Source organism: Apostichopus japonicus, chromosome 6 (genome assembly GCF_037975245.1).
Source record: "Apostichopus japonicus isolate 1M-3 chromosome 6, ASM3797524v1, whole genome shotgun sequence".
In the NCBI taxonomy this organism is placed as follows: Eukaryota; Metazoa; Echinodermata; class Holothuroidea; order Aspidochirotida; family Stichopodidae; genus Apostichopus; species Apostichopus japonicus.
In genome coordinates, this window is record NC_092566.1 from 13,042,402 (window position 1) to 13,059,919 (window position 17,518).

The window sequence follows — 17,518 nt, forward strand, 5'->3', positions numbered from 1 at the left end:
ATGTTGCTACCCATTTGTTGGGACGGTAGGGGTTCATGTTGAGAACTCAAGTGTTTCAACTCCATTCTCTTTCTAAGTAATTGTGTTAATATAGACAACATATATTGATCTGCTGAAAACACTCAGAAATACTAAGAATGTGCAATAGACAGAAATCAGTTTTATTCTCATTGATCATTTATTTATTTCATAAATCCATATTATGTTGTTCTCTTTAAATACTTCTGTCTTACTTTTGTAGATTAAAGATGCTTTCATTGTTCGATAAACTATTTTAACTAAATTATGGAAATTTATATCTTTTCTTATGTCCTTATTTCGTTTTGTTTCAGTTGTTATGGCTGGCATTTTTTATAAATATACTATTTATGACCCTGTTACCCCTCAACTCTTACCCCTTAGTCATTGCTCCATCTTTTTTTCAAGCTCATAGATTGCAATAAAGAAGACATGTATGCATCCAACATATTGTTCAAGTAATTCCTCAATTCAATACAATTAGCTGTCCGCATCCCTCTCAACAAATTTAAAGACCCAGCTGCAGCGAAACAATAGAATGTATACAAAAAGAAAATAGCAGTTATAGCATTCAATAGCCAACAGCAGCGATGAAAAGGATTGATCAACATCAGCAATGGAAGGATGTACCAACTGTTGATCAACAGTTAAAGGATGGACCAACTGTTGATCAACAGCAGCAATTAAAGGATAGACCAACTGTTGATCAACAGCAGCAATTAAAGGATAGATCAACTGTTGATCAACAGCAGCAATTAAAGGATAGACCAACAGTTGATCAACAGCAGTAATGGAAGGATGGACCAACTGTTGATCAACAGCAGCAATGGACCAACTGTTGATCAACAGCAGCAATTAAAGGATGGATTAATTGTTGATCAACAGCAGCAATGGAAGGATAGACCAACTGTTAATCAACAGCAGCAATGGACCAACTATTGATCAACAGAAGCAATGGACCAACTATTGATCAACAGCAATGGAAGGATGGACCAACTGTTGATGAATAGCAGTGGAAATCACAGATGATACTACATAATCTGGAATAATAAACTTCATTAAGAGCCAAAATTATTGCAATAAATAGTTTTCATATTTGTTCTGCTCTCATAGTTCTCATGATACTTCAACTTGAGCTATCAAAGGTTGGTTATTTAGCCCGGCTAAAAGATCATGATACTTCAACTTGAGCTACCAAAGGTTGGTTATTTAGACCGGCTAAAAGATTATTTGCTGCTAAAACTGCCATTGATGTCCTTGTTTCCACTGTAGCACTCCCGACATGAGGTAAGACAACTGAAGGGTAAATGAGAAAACTTGCATTTAGTTTTGCTCTTCAAACTAAAGACAATATTAAGCTAACGACTACAGGTGTCATAAGCTGGTAAGGCTAGGTCCGGCCTGCATTCCACTTAAGAATCCCCTGACAGATGTGTTGATCATAAACTGGTATTTAAAGCTAGGTCCAGTTTATGATCAACACATTTGTCAGGAGATTCTTTAATGCAATGCAGGCTAGACCTAGCTTTACCAGTTAATGATCAACACATCTGTCAGGCGATTCTAAAGTGCAATGCAGGCTAGACCTAGCCTAACCAGTTAATGATCATGACACCTGTGGGTGTGAGGTTAGAGTTAGCATCAGTTTGAGGAGCAACAGACTCTAAGGTGCCAAACATTTCGTTAATGAGAGAACAATCAAAATACTCATGCTACATTTCATTACATTGCAGTAGATGCTATGTCAGAAAATCACCCAGATGTATTAAAGGCAATCAGTATTTATCAGTATCAGAGCTAAACAAAGTGAAAACATTTTGAATAAACGTTTCTCACCATCCAACTATTCGGGAGTGTTTAAAGACATATATCACAATCAAATGGGAACCTGGATTGAAAGTATTAGTAAACTGCTTAAGTGAGTTTAATCATGGGTGACCTTTACGACATTTCTGTTACTGACTTTGTGTCAAGTCTCATTTCAGTCTCTGGTTGTGGTGGCTTTGCTAGCCAGGGGTCATTTGTTAACATGGGGTGTGTAGGTGTGGTGGCATTGCTAGCCAGGGGTCATTTGTTAACATGGGGTGTGTAGGTGTGGTGGCATTGCTAGCCAGGGGTCATTTGTTAACATGGGGTGTGTAGGTGTGGTGGCATTGCTAGCCAGGGGTCATTTGTTAACATGGGGTGTGTAGGTGTGGTGGCATTGCTAGCCAGGGGTCATTTGTTAACATGGGGTGTGTAGGTGTGGTGGCATTGCTAGCCAGGGGTCATTTGTTAACATGGGGTGTGTAGGTGTGGTGGCATTGCTAGCCAGGGGTCATTTGTTAACATGGGGTGTGTAGGTGTGGTGGCATTGCTAGCCAGGGGTCATTTGTTAACATGGGATGTGTAGGTGTGGTGGCATTGCTAGCCAGGGGTCATTTGTTAACATGGGTTGTGTAGGTGTGGTGGCATTGCTAGCCAGGGGTCATTTGCTAACATGGGGTGTGTAGGTGTGGTGGCATTGCTAGCCAGGGGTCATTTGTTAACATGGGGTGTGTAGGTGTGGTGGCATTGCTAGCCAGGGGTCAATTGTTAACATGGGGTGTGTAGGTGTGGTGGCATTGCTAGCCAGGGGTCATTTGTTAACATGGGGTGTGTAGGTGTGTTGGCATTACTAGCCAGGGGTCATTTGTTAACATTGGGTGTTTAGTCAGGTATGTAGCCCATCAAGCTTATTGAGTATCATATATTAAATGGCTATTAAGTTTACTTTTCCCGTTTTTTGGCCGTCCCCTTTTCGTCCCTGATAATGATGTGGCCTCCTGCACCCTACCCCTCTCTGGCTATGCCAATGTGTGTAGTACTTACCACAATTTGATAAAGTCAGCAGAGGATGGTCTGTCGGCAATGGTTCTGGTGTTGTAACATCGAGACCAGCTGCAGCTATTTCTCCATCGATGAGAGCAGAGTACAAGTCATCTTGCTTGATAACATCTCCTCTACAAAACAAAACAAAAACCGCTGATGGTGGTTGTATTCCAAAATGCTGAAACTGTTTTCATATTATTCAATTATCATCATGATTTATAAAAAAAACACAATGCTGTTTTTTCCCAACTCAGGATATACAATAGCATATTTATTGACTTCTTTCTCCCAAAAAAAATAAAGAAAATTGTACTCCTACCCAGGGTTACCATATTTTAGCTGAAAAAAAGAAGGACAACTTGGTTGAGGGGCTAAGTTGAGAGGTTCTCCTCCTCTGTCTAAGACAAATGATTTTGAAGGGAAACAGACGTAAAAATATCAACCAGATTTGAAGTTAAATATGTAATGTAAAATCAGACCAGTTGTATGATTATTACTATTCACAATAGAGCCACATCACTATTGAGAAAATCATTTACTCTATTTTCACTTTCACTTTATCGTCAGAAATACCTAACTTCCAAACATTCTTGATTAAATTTGTAAATCCAATGGAACACTAACTAAGGAAGATAGTAAACAGGAGGATATGTCTTTGGGAAATCTGGATGCAAGTTACAGACAGGAAGTCCCCTTTTCAATTAAAAGTATTTATTAATACAACCTTAAGAGCAGACCTAATTTATAGCCTAAATTTTATAGTCTAAAATTTTAAGTTTTCCTATGGGAGGACCCCAAATTACCTTCATGGGAGTCTGCTTCAATGATCCGATGGCCACACCCCCTCCTTTAAATCCCTGGATGACCACACTCTTCCTTTAAAACCCTGGATGACCACATCACCTCCTTTTTTAATATCTAATCTATTTGTGTGTATTGTGAGTTGGTGATTTATAAGAAATATCACAAGTTAACAGTGAATAAAAACAAGGTGAACTTATACAGAACACCAGTCCATATTGTTCAAACAAACTTACCGACTTGTGTTAATTAAAATAGCAGATTTCTTCATCATCTTAAAGGTCTGAGCGTTAAATATATGTCTTGTCTCGTTCGTCAGAGCACAGGAAACAATTAAAAAATCAGATTCCTTTAAGAGTTTGTCAAATGACACTGCAGGAGAAGAAAGAACAAATAATTGAAACACTATATTGTTAATACCACACAAAATGTCAAATTGGTATATGCCTTGTAAAAACTTGGAGAACATAAAATATGGACATATTGATAGAGTTTTCACTTTGAGGGAAAAGTTATCAACAATTTATGCAAAAACTACCCAACAAAGAAAAGCCAAACACTGAGAAATTGATAGTATGACATCACTAGAATAACAAATTCAACTTCACTGCAACCTAAGCATAGGTCAAGTCTCTAAAGTACTTTATTTCCATCATACTTTATTTCCATCACCTGGGGAATTTACACTACTATTACAGATAAAACAGAATTTACACTACTATTACAGATAAATGTCTACGCAATAAGGTGTTGGTGCAACAGTGCAAATAAAGACATATCAGCTTTCAGGGCTAGGTTCACAAAACTTGTCAAAATAAAAAAAAATGTGGATTTTGTGGTCTTACTTTTTGAACATAACTACCAAAGAAGCTGTATTTGGAATTAATAAAGAAGCAATAGTTTATGGAAACTAAAACTCCAGAACAATTGCCAAAAGGTAGTAAGTGAATTAAAGAAAAATATTATTACACTTCTCTCATGTGTTATGTATTATTACACTTGTTTCATGTGAAATGTATTATTACACTTGTTTCATGTGTAATGTAATATTGCACTGTATTATAACACTTGTTTCATGTGTAATGTATTATTACACTTGTTCCATGTGTAATGTATTATTACATTTGTTACAATGTGTAATGTATTATAACACTTGTTCCATATGTTATGTATTATTACACTTGTTTCATGTGTAATGTATTATTACACTTGTTTCATGTGTAATGTATTATTACACTTGTTTCATGTGTAATGTATTATTACACTTGTTCCATGTGTAATGTATTATAACACTTGTTTCATGTGTAATGTATTATTACACTTGTTTCATGTGTAATGTATTATTACACTTGTTTCATGTGTAATGTATTATTACACTTGTTTCATGTGTAATGTATTATTACACTTGTTCCATGTGTAATGTATTATAACACTTGTTTCATGTGTAATGTATTATTACACTTGTTTCATGTGTAATGTATTATTACACTTGTTTCACGTGTTATGTATTATTACACTTGTTCCATGTGTAATGTATTATAACACTTGTTTCATGTGTAATGTAATATTGCACTTGTTTCATGTGTAATGTATTATTACATTTGTTACATGTGTAATGTATTATAACACTTGTTTCATGTGTAATGTATTATTGCACTTGTTTCATGTGTAATGTATTATAACACTTGTTACATGTGTAATGTATTATTACACTTGTTTCATGTGTAATGTATTATAACACTTGTAACATGTGTAATGTATTATTACACTTGTTCCATGTGTAATGTATTATAACACTTGTTTCATGTGTAATGTAATATTGCACTTGTTTCATGTGTAATGTATTATAACACTTGTTTCATGTGTAATGTATTATTACATTTGTTACATGTGTAATGTATTATAACACTTGTTTCATGTGTAATGTATTATTGCACTTGTTTCATGTGTAATGTATTATAACACTTGTTACATGTGTAATGTATTATTACACTTGTTTCATGTGTAATGTATTATAACACTTGTTACATGTGTAATGTCTTATTACATTTGTTTCATGTGTAATGTATTATAACACTTGTTTCATGTGTAATGTATTATTACACTTGTTTCATGTGTAATGTATTATAACACTTGTTTCATGTTTAATGTATTATTACACTTGTTTCATGTGTAATGTATTATTACACTTGTTTCATGTGTAATGTATTATTACACTTGTTTCATGTGTAATGTATTATTACACTTGTTTCATGTGTAATGTATTATTACACTTGTTTCATGTGTAATGTATTATTACACTTGTTCCATGTGCAATGTATTATTACATTTGTTACATTTGTAATGTATTATTACACTTGTTTCATGTGTAATGTATTATTACACTTGTTTCATGTGTAATGTATTATAACACTTGTTTCATGTGTAATGTATTATAACACTTGTTACATGTGTAATGTATTATTACACTTGTTTCATGTGTAATGTATTATAACACTTGTTACATGTGTAATGTATTATAACACTTGTTTCATGTGTAATGTATTATTACACTTGTTTCATGTTAATGTATTCTTACACTTTTTTCATGTGTAATGTATTATTACACTTGTTTCATGTGTAATGTATTATTACACTTGTTTCATGTGTAATGTATTATTACACTTGTTTCATGTGTAATGTATTATTACACTTGTTTCATGTGTAATGTATTATAACCAAGGGCGTAGGAACCGGGGGGCTGGGGGGGCGCCAGCCCTCCCAGTGAAAAATGTGGAGGGGCGGAAGTATCATTCCGCCCCCCCGCTTCGCAAGTCAGAAAACCCCTTTTTCATTTCCAAATGAGAAAAAAAATCTCATTTGGAGCACCAAATTGCATCTAAGGCCAGGTGAAAATGCAAAATTATATACAAAATGGAGTGGGTGGGTTGAAGTGTGCTATATTGCACCAAATTGCATCTGAGGCCACCTGGAAATGCAAAAAAAATCAAAAGGGGAGGGGGACACCCCCTCCCCTTAGATCCCTCCCCCAGGCCGGCCATCAGTCTTCAGCCCCCCCACTCAAAAGTACCTTCCTACGCCACTGATTATAACACTTGTTTCATGTGTAATGTATTATTACACTTGTTTCATGTTTAATGTATTATTACACTTGTTTCATGTGTAATGTATTATTACACTTGTTCCATATGTTATGTATTATTACACTTGTTCCATGTGTAATGTATTATTACACTTGTTTCATGTTTAATGTATTATTACACTTGTTCCATGTGTAATGTATTATTACACTTGTTTCATGTGTAATGTATTATAACACTTGTTTCATGTGTTATGTATTATTACACTTGTTCCATGTGTAATGTATTATAACACTTGTTCCATGTGTACTGTATTATTACATTTGTTACATGTGTAATGTATTATTACACTTGTTTCATGTGTAATGTATTATTACACTTGTTTCAAGTGTAATGTATTATTACACTTGTTTCATGTGTAATGTATTATAACACTTGTTTCACGTGTAATGTATTATTACACTTGTTACATGTGTAATGTATTATTATACTTGTTTCATGTGTAATGTATTATTACACTTGTTACATATGTAATGTATTATTACACTTGTTTCATGTGTAATGTATTATTACACTTGTTTCATGTTTAATGTATTCCTACATCAGTACCATGCTTACCGAATTCTGCTCCAAGTTTGGCAGCTGTCTCCTCTTTTGGACTCCTGCTGCTGTATAGAATTTTAGACACTCTAAACGAAAGTAACCTTTCTCCAATTGCAGCACCAATTCTACCCAGTCCAAGAATACCTATGGTACTGCCTGACAAACCAGGGCCACACATCCAAAGGGGAACCCAAGATCCCCAACCGCCACTAAAACATTAGACAAATAGAAAGTAGAATGCAATTGAAGAATCAAACATTATAACAAGTAAAACAAATTAACAACAGATTGTACATCCTCTGTTTAACTTTGAGTTACTTAAAATTCCTGATCCCAATTCATGCTGTCAAGGATAACTGGAACGACTAGATCCCAATTCATACTGTCAATCATACCTGGAACGACCAGACCCAATCCATACTGTCCAGGATACTAGGAACGACCAGATCCCAATCCATGCTGTCAATCATACTTGGAACGACCAGATCCCAATCAATACTGTCAATCATACTTGGAACGACCAGATCCCAATCAATACTGTCAATCATACTTGGAACGACCAGACCCAATCCATACTGTCCAGGATACTAGGAACGACCAGATCCCAATCAATACTGTCAATCATACTTGGAACGACCAGATCCCAATCCATACTGTCAATCATACTTGGAACGACCAGACCCAATCCATACTGTCCAGGATACTAGGAACGACCAGATCCCAATCAATACTGTCAATCATACTTGGAACGACCAGATCCCAATCCATACTGTCGATCATACTTGGAACGACCAGATCCCAATCAATACTGTCAATCATACTTGGAACGACCAGATCCCAATCAATACTGTCAATCATACTTGGAACGACCAGATCCCAATCAATACTGTCAATCATACTTGGAACGACCAGACCCAATCCATACTGTCCAGGATACTAGGAACGACCAGATCCCAATCCATACTGTCCAGGATACTTGGAAACTACTAACTAGAGCACCAATGGTGCAGAAGCTCGTACCTTTTCGAGCTGAAAAATGTAGGGCCCACAAAACCAATTTTGGGCCCGTGAGGGATAACCCCCCCCCCCCCTCCGTTAGCAGAATCCTGGCCACACCACTGGCTATAATTCCTATTTTCCCCTTTAAATCCTATTTTACCCACTCTCTCAAACAATACCACTGGCCTACCCTATTAAACTTTCTCCCCTCTACCTTAGCAGACATAACAAGCACTCCCTACAAGACATAACTTCACAAGCTGCCTACATACCTCAGGCTCAAAGACTTCTAAGAATCGGCAAGTGCTGATTGGCTATAGGGCTCTCATGCTTACAGTTCAACAGTTAATAACAACTCCCAGTCCTGCTTTAATTCCACTAACAGCCTCTGCAGAGCTTAACCACAAATGTAAACAAACACTGCAGGGATTGGGAGACAAATTAAAGGAGCTTTGGCAAAAAGTGAAGGCTCAGATTTTTTTAAACAATGGGGATTAATTGTAATTAATTAACTTTTGACCAAAAATTTTTAGGCATCACCTTATTCATACACAATCCAACAATCATCAGTTCAACTTTGAATATGATCCATCAAAATCTTGAGGAGATTGAGATATTTGAAAATATTACAAAGAATGACCCCCGATGACCCCCTAAATGACCTTTGACCTCAATTTTCCGAACAACCCTTGTAACTCTCATCCCAAGGAACATTGTGACCAAGTTTCATTATAATTGGCCATACACTGTACGAACAGGAGCAATTTGAAAATATAGGGCCGCGGCCCGGGCCACAAAAGACCCCTAGTTGATCTTTGATCTCAAATTCATGAACACCCTGAAGGTAAAACTACCATAGCACTATCGTGACAAACCCTCAACATTGTACAATGGAATCTGTAGGAGAAGAAGCATTTTGCGTATTTCCACAAAATGGCCCATTACGGCCCACAGGTGACCTTTGGCCCCAAATTTTGGACCATCTCTAATGGCCCTATACCCAATGGTCCTTGTGTCCAAGTTTCATGAAATTCCATCAAACACTGTGCGAGTGGGAGCGGTTTTACCAATTGTTGACGGATAGAGTGATAGAGTGATAGAGTGATAGAATGATAGAGTGATAGAGTGATAGACGCCGCACTGTAACAATAGCTCACACCAGCATGCTGGTATGAGCTAAAAACAGTACATCCTTACCTCTGTTGTACACATGATATGACTCACCTCTTTACTTGTTCAGCAGCTTCCAAAAGTCTACGAGAGGTCATCAGTAACAGAGCTATGGTCAGTTCTGCTGTTGCATCTGTTAGTACATCTGGTGTGAAACCTACTGGGATGTTTCTAAGGATTAGACAACAGTGAACATGTATGGCCTTAAGGCTTGGACAATTGTTAGGAGAATGATATGCATGTATTATCTGTTACAAGTGCAAACCCTATACATCATTGAGATCATTATTTTAGGTAACAATGGATAACCTTCATTAAAGAAAGAAATATATCTTGTTACTACACTATGCATCCCTATGATGATATGAATATTTTACTATATTAAAATAGTTTTGCATTTTACATATAAATATTTTATCTGCTGGCACTTTCTGATAATACATTGTAGGGATTTCAATGCAAATCTCCCAGAACAAAGGCATGGAATTTTTAGTGAATATGGAATTTTTAGTGAACATGGAATTTTTAGTGAATATGGAAATTTAAGTGAATATGTTATTTGATGAGAATATGAAATTTGAACTATATGTGCAACTTATTTGCAATTGAGTTTACTTTCCAGTTACCTTACTTTCCTGTTACGTACCGGTACTTACTCAATATTATTACCTCTTTTGACATTCTTTGATATCAACATGGTTGTATCCAACTGACATTGTACTGACAACCTTCAATCCTGGACCTGTGAAGAAGAAAGTGATAAATTAAAGTGCCACAATATCTATAATGCTTCCAAGATTTGCCCAAAAAGATAACAGAAAATAAATTCAACCACTCCATAAATATTACAGCTGCAAATTTAATCTTAATCTTATCTAGTGAACTCTGAACTTGTCCAGGAATGTTTTGAAGAAACAAAATGCTGTTATGGCTTAACAGCTGGACCTATGTTTTTAAGTATAATGAAACAATTTATATGTAGGCCTACCTTCATCCCGCGTGGAAGCAGCATTTATCTCATTATGTTGTAGGCAGACGTAAGTATCTATACTAGTCATCAATAAGCCTTGCAGCAGGCTAGGCCCTCAAAGCTCATATTAATTTCTACATGAAGATACTTTTATGAATGTTTACCTACCTGCATTTTGCAATAACAAAGTTTACATTCCTTTGCAAAAACACAGTAAAGCTCATATACCAGAAATATGATTTTACTGTCTAGCAACAGGCTTGGCAATTAAGCATATTAATTCTTTAAATAAGTGTTCACATTGAATGCAACTCTTTACCTACCAGCCTGGTCTAATACAGCTTTGTCTATCTTGTCTGTTAAAAGACAAAAGAGCCCATCAACACCAGCAATATTTTTGAGCAGTTCATCTCGAGGAACTGGAGAATCTGAATCCCATTGTCTGATAGAACAACTGCAAGAGAAGGCAAAAAGTGCTTAAATCTTGATCAAAATGGTTTACAGCTGTGACTGAGAATACAGACCAAGATATTTGATATGTAAACAGAGGGTTTACAGATTTCCATCTACTACATATGATGTTAAATGAAAAATAAAATAAGTAGAGATGATATTCCCTTTGTTTCATACGCAAGATTAATAATTTGTAAGAATGCAACAGACTATAATCATGCACAGCACAAATTGAATATTTTCTCGCGACACAAAATGCTACGAAGATGTGGTGTTGACCTATAGCTAAAGAATCAGAAAATAATTGTCAGCAATTTTGATAAGGAAATAATGTCAGCCACCAGAAAAAATTTTGAGCCTGTTTTTTTTTTTATGTTCTGGATGCCAAACTTTGCATCTTGTTCTATCATTTTAAATTACAGGTATGGTGTATTATCGTAAATGATTACATTTTTTGACATAATCGTAATTTGACGCAGTAATGGTAATCGGTAGTACTTTATGATTGCATCTGAAGTATCAATCAAATATTGCTACAATAATAGAAGTGAAGACTTCAATGAAACCCAGCACAAGGGACGAGGGATCTTGATTTTTTTCTTGGTAATTGGGGGGTGGTATGATAAACATATTGCTGCATAATAATTGCAGTGTTAAAAAGCTAGACATTTCTTGTATCTATATTTCTGGATGAACATTAACTACAGACTTAAATACTAATTAAAAGACAAACTTGAATCTTTTGAGAAGAATTCTCATTTATACTCATGCAGCTACAGTATGTGTAGAAAAATATTCTTTTATCTTGATTTCTTTATCTTTAATTCTGGCAATTAGTTCCTGCCACTCTGCCAGAAAACAAAGGGTAACCAAAAAAATAAATATTGCTAATTACATCTACTGTACTCAGTGGCAAAGATTTCATTTTGACGTTGGGGGATGAGGTTAACCACAGATTTTGAAATGAGGGGTGGCAAAGCCAAGTTAATGCAGGGGAAGGAGTTTTAGGGGAGGGGGTATCCCCCTCCCATTCTGAAAGTTTTGACAACCAAGATATTGAATAATATAAATAGTGCACCTTGAAGATTATTTTTTGCTCCATTTCATCACACATATCACACAAAATTTTCATACTTGAGATGTGAAATTGAAACCATCCAACTTCCATCTGAAGAAATTTGTAACAATTCAAAACAGAGCTTAGCTCTTCAGTCCATGTTTCATATTCCAATCTGTATCTTGAAGTAATTTTACAGTATTTTGATTGAACACTAATTGTGAGATGAAGAGAATAAATCATCTTGAAATCAACAGAACTTTTTCATTGTTCGTAAGAGTCAATACACTATTTTCATTGGTTGAATAAATCGAATTAATTAAGGTTGATTGTTTATTAAAAAGACCGATTCTGATTGTTGATTAAATGATCGATTTTGTGGATTTTGCGGCCTTACTGTAGGTAGTGTGAAGCGAAGCAATATACAGTATTATACAACACCTAATAATATTCCAGCCATTTGATTGGTCAATTGCTCGTCGATTGCATGCAAAATCCGCTCTATTGTACGCTATGATGATAGAACCATGCGTTATACTTTTTTGGTAGCACGTTTTTCAATGGTAAGAGAGCAGAGAAACCTGTCTGTACAAAACAATCTGTTGCATGAGTGCATTTTACATCCAATTATATCCAAATTTGAAGGTGTTGTATCAAACAAATAATGAATGGTTTCCATTCGTGCAATAGTGCAAATATTTCATGAGATGAAAGATGTAATTTGCTCCATTCAACTCGGCTGCGCCTCGTTGAATGGAACATTCCATCTTTCAACTCATGAAATATTTGCACTATTGCACTCATAACCATTCATTATGTGTATACTGTACACATAGGCCAACAGTGCATGCACAATAATGTGCTCTTTCCGCAATACAAAAGTGCTTTACCGCCATCGGAATAACATGGCGGAATGACACTTTTCCTATGGCGGAAAGAGCAACACAAGAGAACCGTGCGAAATACAGTTTACATTATTTTTAGTTAAACCAGGCCTACCCAGAGGACTGCAACTGTTTCATCGCCTCATTTGGTATCCTCCTGGTTATATAGATACTTGGCTTTGATTCGGATGACATTTTGCACTGGAGATATAATAACGCACCGAACGATGGAGCATACGACTGAAGAATGGGCAACGAGCGGTTGACGCACTGTAAAATAGCAAGCATTTCAGGGATACCAAAGACTGTTCGAATTGTGATCCGCTATCCAAGATTTATATAACGATACCAAAAACTAATGTATGCAATTCTGAATTCGTCTCACTGAAGTAACCCTCCGAGTGCGGCAAATACTGTACAACGGTATATTTCGCGGAAGTAGTAAAATGAAGTTGTTGTAGACTTTGTTGTATGGTTGTGTTATTAAACCCATCCTTGATAAGACTGTGATATGCCACAGGTCAAACATTCGTATGGCTGGCATCGTGGGAGCTGTGGGTTGATGAGAAATTTAAGTCACAAATTTGATTGATTTTAATAACGCTATGGAAAACTCTCCAAATATACAGCTGAATCAGGTCCAATGCCGTTGAGTACAGCTAACAGTTTAGCTTATAATTCACATATCATCTCTGAGTTTGTAGAGTGTCTATGAAGATGGGCGGACCACAGAAGTATAATATCGACAGACAAACATGTATAAATACACACAGACACAGGTAGTATGCTTATATACAATCAAATAGAACAATACTAGGCCAGCCAATCATAACCAACCCCCCCCCCCTCCCCCTCATCCTGCCTTCACTTATACATGATCCTAATTCCTCCAAATTATATCAATTCTGATAAACCGTCATATGAACGCTTACTAATAGGGTAAGGTGTAAATTTGGTCCCTGCTTGTAGATAGGCCTGCTAGATATAGTGGCCGGTCAGATATCATTTTGGATACAACAAAAAGATGTCAGGTCAGAAAAAAAAAAGTCAACTCAACTGGTTCTAAGAACTATGATAGAATTTGCGATGAATAATTCCCTCAGCAAAGAAAAATCATGCTAAGGATTTGAAGATATCGTGCATGCAGCTGCCATTTTGTAAATGTGTGATTTCTTTGTAGCATTCGGAGGACTTTTAATTTGAATTCCTTTTTGTCATATTTTGAGGTTAATGTAATGAGTTTACACTGAAACCAATCGTTAGATCGTGTTAAGTACTTCAGTTTTGGAACAGCAATTGCAAATCACATCTCTATCTGAATACAGTAAATGTTACACATAACTTCATTTCCAGATCACAGTAGTGCCCCCACCCAATTGAAGAATTTGACCATAATGCAAGACTGCCTTTACGTGGGGATCATGTATTTACTGACTGAAGAACATCAACTTACCTTCCCATGAATGTATGAAAAGAAGGTAGGTACTAGGATTACAGGCTCTGGGTCCGGTGTCAATTAGGGGCACCGGGTAATATATGAAATAAACAATTATAATGTAGGCCCTAATCTTATATTTGAGGTAAAATTAAACCTCAAAAAGAAAGTGGGAACAGTGCTTTGATCTTCCGTGGGTCGATGCCCTGGCTCTCGGCATTACTGCGTCATCTACATATATGTATATATGTATATATGTATATGTATATATATATATATATATATATATATATATATATATATATATATATATATATATGTATATATTTCGAACCTCTGGAGATACAATCAGCGTCCATAGCCTAGTGGTTAGGGTGTCCGCGTACAGAGCGGAAGGCCTGTGGTTCGAATCCCGGTGGAGGCTGAAAGTTTTTTCACTGTTCTTGATTTTCCAACTCATTACGATTTTCATTTATATATATTCATTTGCCTTTGTCGTTTACCTCCATTGCATTAACATAAAGTCTGTTCAAAGTATCTCTTTCGAGATCCGGCTTTAGGAATCACAAATGATTTCGAGTTGGTTAGCATCATGCATGTTTGATCTCTAGAGTAAGGCAAAATATGTCACCAAAAACAGAACTAGTATTGTTCGATACAGGTGCAGCGACGTAGCCAGGAATTTGAAAGGGGGGAGCACTTTTTGCGACTGATATGGATTTTCAACATTGTAGGCACGACTTTCTGAGCGGAGCGCCACCATCGGTTGGCGCGGAGCGTACAAGAAAATTTTTGGTTTTACAAACCCCCAGATGGCCGGAAACGGCCCTTCCCGAGTGTTCATTCTGGTTCCATGGCCTCTTGCTAACTTGAGACACCTCATTCAATATCACTTTTAAACCAAAAAACAAACGAGTTAAAATAGTACGTAATTCAATACTACATAATGTTCGGTATTTAAAATTAGCAAAGTACATGAACAGCGTAGTCTTACTTTTCAACTGCTGATACTTGTAGATACATATATAGATAGGCCAGAAATGTCTTTGATACAACTATAGCCAGTAATTGTCTTTGATACAACTGTAAATGTTTAAGTTAGCCTAATATTAGAGAAGGCGAGAGCTATCCGACGATTGCCATCTGATGCAAATTTCTCAAATGTTTTCTCAACTGAAATATTATCTGCGTAAACGGGTTCTTAACTAGATGTTAAAAAAACTGACAAGATCGGATTCTAGACTTTTTCGGCGGGTAGAGTGTTGAATGAAACGGCACGCGATAGAAATGACAGCCTAAATTAGAAGACTAGGTCACCTAATTTAGCCATATTCTTGCTACGTTCATTTCAATAGTTATTCCTGTCTGGACTCTTAAACTCGTCCAGCAAGCTTATGGATTTGAAATATGGGTGTTTTTAAAAAAGATAACTTGGCCAAAAAAAGTGTGTAGGCCCGGGCCTACAGTGCTACATACTGGCTACGCCCCTGATCACGGATATCATATTATCAGCAGATTTTGTTTCCTGTTTGAATTCTTTTACATGTTCTTTACATAATATATCAGAAAGACAAACATAGTGCTCTTTTACAATTTTTCCAGTAGGATGATTCTTGTTTATTGTCCAATGTCTGGAATTTAATACATTTGACGAACTTAACTGATGGACAATATAAACTTTCATATTTTGTAATATAGCCAGATATGCAGTGGCCTAAAAACAAATATCGTTATCGTTAACAGTGTAATAATTATTTAAAGGAAGTGCGTATCACGTACGATTGCTATAGCTTAGCTTCATAACATGCTGTTCGTGCACAACTTAGGACGAATCATAGAAAGGATGAGAACGAACGTTGTCGACGTTGTTGTGCATACGGTTCGTGACATTCCATAGAGTGCGGTTAGGTAGGCAATATGTATTTTATTACGCAGTGGCCAACTGTAGGCTTGTAATAGGCTATAGGCTAAATTTAGCTAATTGCATCTGCCAAACTAAGTTAGTAGTTGAATCAGTAGGCGTGAATGTTACTACGATTATAATCGAGTTAACGGAGCTGACGAGTATTCAAGATCAAAAGAGCACTGACAAAATACCATGCTAAAAAAACAACAGTTTAAAAAAAAAAATCGACACTGAAAGGGGGGAGCGGTCGCTCCCCCTGCTCCCCCCCTGGCTACGTCCCTGTACAGGTGACAAACGCCTACAGTGGAATTACGACCTTCCTTACCGGTTTCGAACCTCTGGACATACAATCAGCGTCCATAGCCTAGTGGTTAGGGTGTCCGAGTACAGAGCGGAAGGCCCGTGGTTCGAATCCCGGTGGAGGCTGAAAGTTTTTTCACTGTTCTTGATTTTCCAACTCATTACGATTTTCATTTATATATATATATATATATATATATATATATTTATATATATTGAAATTTAAATCGTAATGAGTTGGAAAATCAAGAACAGTAAAAATACTTGAACAGTGAAAAAACTTCCAGCCTCCACCGGGATTCGAACCCGGGCCTCTCGCTTTATATGCGGACACCCTATAACCACTATAGGCTATGGACGCTGATTGTTATGTCCAGAGGTTCGAAACCGGTAAGGAAGGTCGTAATACCACTGTAAGCGTTTGTCACATGTATCGAACAATTCTAGTTCTGTTTTTGGTGACATATTTGTCTTACTCTAGAGATCAAACATGATTTTAACCAACTACATATAAATGCACTGCATCGGAAGTACATATAATCATATAGCCTACCCACTCCATCACCCTTATATTTCATGTCACTGTATAAAAGGTTATCATAAAAAGAAACCTGAGAGGGGGCCTGCTCTTTATGCAGATATAAGTGAGAAAGACAGAGGGTATATCTGTGGGGAACGTTTCGGTAAAAGATAGGGACCATAGTAAGTTTGGATTTGGGGGGGGGGGGGTTGAGTTTGATACGCCACCTGTTACACTATTTCCACAGATGGAGAATAGCCATTCTGATATTATTTGCGTATATTTTGGATGGCTCCTAGTCCTCCGGATGTTGACGTCATGAGCGTACAAAGACTACATTTGCAGCCTAGCAATGGGGCGATAGTAAAGTCATTTGGAAATCTAAATGATCATTAGAGGGCTAAGGATTTCACCCTGGATGGTGCCTACTCTGAGGGGGATTAATCAGAGAAGAGGTGCTTAAACTGAAGTT

General features: G+C 36.6%; 1 protein-coding gene across 1 annotated transcript; it reads right to left on the minus strand.

The window, feature by feature from the left end:
* Positions 1-155: 155 nt before the first annotated feature.
* On the minus strand, positions 156-13,314 carry LOC139969027 (glyoxylate reductase/hydroxypyruvate reductase-like). The gene is made up of 8 exons (XM_071973726.1): positions 13,001-13,314; positions 10,815-10,945; positions 10,191-10,263; positions 9,576-9,692; positions 7,368-7,561; positions 3,906-4,041; positions 2,869-2,999; positions 156-1,314 (listed from the first exon to the last, which is right to left on the minus strand). Exons 1-8 carry the CDS (start codon positions 13,171-13,173, stop codon positions 1,190-1,192), a joined length of 1,080 nt encoding a protein of 359 aa, XP_071829827.1. The 5' UTR covers positions 13,174-13,314; the 3' UTR covers positions 156-1,189.
* Between the last annotated feature and the right edge of the window lie 4,204 nt (positions 13,315-17,518).